The sequence below is a fragment of the Nicotiana tomentosiformis genome, chromosome 2 (genome assembly GCF_000390325.3).
Source record: "Nicotiana tomentosiformis chromosome 2, ASM39032v3, whole genome shotgun sequence".
Classification (NCBI taxonomy): domain Eukaryota; kingdom Viridiplantae; phylum Streptophyta; class Magnoliopsida; order Solanales; family Solanaceae; genus Nicotiana; species Nicotiana tomentosiformis.
Genome location: NC_090813.1, coordinates 128,402,464 through 128,407,334, shown reverse-complemented (window position 1 = coordinate 128,407,334; position 4,871 = coordinate 128,402,464). Strand labels below are relative to the sequence as shown.

Genomic DNA, 4,871 nt, shown 5'->3' with positions numbered 1-4,871 from the left:
CAACCAAGTTCTTCATACACAAAAATGAAAGCAAGGTAAATTAGAGTTACCATGATTTTTGGCCTTCCACCCGTACTTAAGGGCTAGTTCTTTCCACGAATGAGTTTCGGGCGTTATGATGTTCAAAATCTTCTGAACCCACCAGTTCAAACCTTCCACCACTGGTGGGATCCATCAAGTTGTTGAAACATACGGAGCATGAAGAGATGATACGGCCATAGAAGAATATCTGGTAAGAAGAATATTACACAAAGAACTTACGAGTGCGGTTCCAAGCAACCGGAAAGGATAAAGTAATTATCGGAATGATGTCATTGGTGGTAACTGCAACGAACCATTCCATCCATCCATGGTTGTTGTCATCATCCATACTAGACATCAAAGCATGGTGGACACGCTTGCAAAGGTTTATCATTCCCCCTCGAAAGATTTTGGGGGAATAGAGATTCATCACATGAGCTAAGGTTAGCTCCTCTCTAGTTTTTAGGCACAAGCGTCGGAGGCAGGCGATCGTCCTCCACACTGAAGGACTTACCTGTGACAAACTTACCTGGTAGCGAAGGCAAAACTCCGCAATCACGGAATCAAGCTCTCCGTTCTAAGAAAACGCACCCATAGTAAAGGCATACGTGAAAAAGTATGTAAAACCTTCCTTGGGAAGGGTCACTTGCTTCGATAGATCAAGAGCGATAATTTCCAACTCATTGTAGCGGCAACCCTCCTTCACAACAAGAATACTGGAAAGGCGAATGGAAGAAGGGTACCTACTAACAGCCCATGTACGAGGGTTAGCAGTAGAAAATTTCTCATCAAAATCCTTCGAAGTGCTAAGCCTTCTTAGGATGATGGAATCCACTGTTGGAGGAACGGAATACTCGGTTTTGTTCTTATTCTTTGTAGGACCACCACAGTTGGAGGAATAAGCCATTAGAAAAGAAGAAGGTAAAAAGTTTATGTTTGGAGAAAGTCAGAAAAAGGATGAAAAACAAGGATGCAAATTAGAAGCTCAAGCAATTGTGAAATGCTAAGGAAAAGAAAGTTGCGTATAAGTAAAATTTTGGCGGCTAAATTCATGGCCATGATTACCTCGATAATCGATAAAAGTTGTGTTGAATCATGGGATGACGGGTGTTCGGGGCATTAAATACGGAGAGACGTGCATTTAATCAACTGTTAGAGACCTTCGGAGGGAATTATAGTAATTTCCGCCAAAAAGGTGTCTCTACCAACTTACCGGTAACACAAAGTTATGTCACCGAAAAGCAGAGGCACTATCTGTATAGGGTAAAATATGATATGACATGTGGCTGACTAAAAGGAGGACACGTGGAATACAAGATGGAATGGTTGAGGACTAAACGCAGCTACTGCGCTTGTCACCAGAACGAATAACGTTCATAAAAGTGTATTAAATGCTCTGCGCCCGATAGCATTTACTAAGGAATATTCTACAGCATTAAGAGCGACGGTCCGTTACAGAGAATTTGACATTTATGCTTAACGTTACATCTTCATCAATGACCCTCATAATTGGCATTAAAGGAGGGCACGATCCTAGGACCTCTTTCCCCAAGCATAGCTATAAATAGTGAGCTCAGTTACCATTGTAAAGGACACGAATTTTCTGGCAAGAACATATACTATATTACAAAGCTTTATACAATTTTATTTTCTTACTTTTAGATCTCATCATTACGGTGTTCGAAAACCGTATTCACGGAATCATCATCTTTGTTATTCCATCTACATTCTAAGGCTAAGTATTGTGTATTTCTTCAATTATTATATTATTTCAGGATAAAATCAATTCACTTGTCTAGAAACTATGTATAAATTCAACTGTATCATTTTACGAGTAAGCATATATTCTATGTTGTTTGAATCCGTTTGAAAACAAACATGATCACATAAATGTGACGGAAGGAGTATAATATAAGAATATCAAATATTTATAAGCTTGATCACAATATCAATATATGAGAATGTTTCGTTTAATTTATTTTAATCCTAGACGTCAAGTCTCCAAATGTATGATTAGCATCTATGATGGAGTTGGTGGGATGCGGTGGCTCGGAAACGCAATGTTTTTGAAGTGGAAATTGGAAAAAGGGGAAAACATTATAATTAGACGTAAGGTTTTTGAACACTGTTGGGATCATCAACTGTCTGGTGGCTGTGATAGCTTCTGTCCACATTAACTAAGATTACAAGGGCGCATTTACAGCTAATTAAATTACGAGTTCGACAAACTTCAGATTCTATATTTTTGGTTTTGCATTTAAGACAATGGTGTTTCCAAAGCCCAATGGTTTATTACTACTTATCAAAAAATTCCCTTGGTTTATTTAATACAAAAACACCCTATTTTCAAGTGGTATATTCCCCAAGGCCACATCTGTTTGCTTATAATAAAGCTTTTTAAAAATATTTTCAAAGATCTTGCTTACATTTTTCAAAACAAAATATTTTCAGAAAGTACTTCAAAAACCTTTTTTTTTTTGTAAAGAATGGTAATGAGGCACTTTTTTTTATTGAAAGTCCTTTTTCTTACACACACACACACAAAAAAAAAAAAAAAAAAAAAAACTCAAATCTTCGTGAAAAAATAGCTACGTAATGACCTTTTTTTTCCGTCACAAACTATTTTTCTCCAATGAAACATTTTACGATCAGTGTCCTTTTGTATATATGATCATGTTCTCTCCTTTTGTATTAGTTAGTGGCAAACACTTTGTGCCAATACTATTTTCCTCCTGTCCTGCAATATACTCATGTTATGAATAAAGCGTCCCTTCCTTCCACAAATATATGGTTTTAAAGAACAAAATAATAAACAACAGTAGCAGCTAGCAATGAAAAGGTACTAAATAAAATCATGCCCCTCGGAAATTTATCTACCTTTTGAAAAGCGAAACCAAAAGGGTCCAGAATTACTTTCCTGGAAATATCATAACTCAATAAACAAAATTATAATTTTGTCGTGCAATTTGCAAAGCAACAGGAGAATCGTTTTGGAGCCTAGTGCCATTTTAGCAATTTAATATATAAGTCACACTGTCACAGTGCTTGTACAGCAGTACTACCTCTATAAAACTCAACACAATTCAAGATTTTTATTTCAGCTATAACACAGTTTCAACATATATATAGAGAGACTGAGAGAGCTGAGAAGATTATAATCATGAGGGCTGTAGCCACAAACTCAACCTCCATCTCCAATGGTAGTACTATGGGCTCAAATGGTAGTACTTCATTGTTGCATTGGAGATCTCCGCTTCCTTACCTTTTTGGAAGTTTAGCATTAACGTTAACACTCATTGCCGTAGCACTTCTCTTCCTCGTTTGTTCCTATCGTAAACGGTCGTCTTCCACGGCAACTGACGACGAGAAATCTGCATATTCTGATCACAAGACAAGTGGGAGTGTGGAGATGACTCCAAAGATCGTCGTTATCATGGCTGGTGACCAGAAACCGACCCACCTCGCTGTTCCACTTTCTTCATCTTCTCAACTATAGGTGACACATGAACGGGTTGAATCACATTTAATTTGGACGGGTCAAAATATATTAAACGAATTATGATTCAACCTAGTTAAAGTTCACTCTGATCGAAGGTCAAGATGTGTGTGGATAACTGAAGTGGTCCAACCTAACTCACTTTTCCTTACTTTTCTTATTTTTGCTAGCTATTGGTCTCCTAGTAGAAGCTTGGGATTCTTTTTTGTATTTGTACGGGAAATGTAAAACAATTTTGAGAAATAGTACTAAGTGTTCTAATATTGAGTTTTTCACGAATTCTTCGCTTGGTTAGAATTTCACTGTGTATCACTATTTATACTTTGATGTCCCACAATCTTCTTCTCAGGAGGTAAATCAACAATCTCCCATATCTCAATCTTCTCAGTGTAAAAATTCTCTACTAATGTTGCCGGAGTTTTATGCATGTCTGGACCCGCTCATCTCGTTTTCTTTTTCATTTCCGGCCGCTTTCGGTGGTTCGTCTCGTGGATAATCCTAAATAACTTTACAGTGGGAGATTTTTTTTTTTTGTTTGTTTTCTGTTGAGATATGTCGGACGACGTTAGCTTGAGGCGGATCTAAAATTTTAAGTTTATGGATTCTTACAATAATTTCAAGTTAATATATATGATAATTGAATTTTTCAAGCTAAGTATCCTTATACTTTTAACGAATATTTTTTATAAATATAAGGGTTTACACAAAAGTTATTAAGTTGTTCACGTGAACCTGTAACCTTCGATCCGCATATGACTTGTGAATAGAAGGAAAGAGAAGCAGAAAAGAAAAAAGAAAAATCCTTGATAAGATTTTATATATATATATATATATATATATATATATAATGCAAAATGAAGTAAAAATTATTCAACTGCAATTCAAAACATTAGAGTGAGAAAATGATAAACGCAAGTCATAAGATACTCATTTCCTTTCATTTTATATGACCGCTTTAACACATAGTTTAAGAAATTAAAAAAATAATCACATATTAAAAAAACTTTTATTAGAAATTTAAAACTTGTGGCTTAAGTATACTAACTATAAGAGCTTATAATTATATAAGAACAAAACAAGAAACTTAAAGTTAAACTTTTTAAATATCAAAATATATTATTATTTTTTGAAACAGACTAAAACAGATATGATTTAAGTTACATACACTGATATTGTAATGATTTTTTATTGTTATTAGTAAGTTTTAACCTATACTAGTAGATAAGTTATCATTTTTACCAAAAATTAAGTAGTACTTATCAATATATGTATCTATATTTACTTAATAAATGGTCTGATTATATAAATAATTTTTTCACCAATAATGCATCGCTCAACTTCTTTCTATATATAT

The 4,871-nt window shown here is 34.9% G+C and overlaps 1 protein-coding gene across 1 annotated transcript; it reads left to right on the top strand.

Annotated features, from left to right (window-relative positions):
- Window positions 1-3,181: 3,181 nt before the first annotated feature.
- LOC104092799 (protein GLUTAMINE DUMPER 2-like) lies at window positions 3,182-3,517 on the top strand. The gene has a single exon (XM_009598465.4). It carries the CDS (start codon window positions 3,182-3,184, stop codon window positions 3,515-3,517), a length of 336 nt encoding a protein of 111 aa, XP_009596760.1.
- The last annotated feature ends 1,354 nt before the right edge of the window (window positions 3,518-4,871 follow it).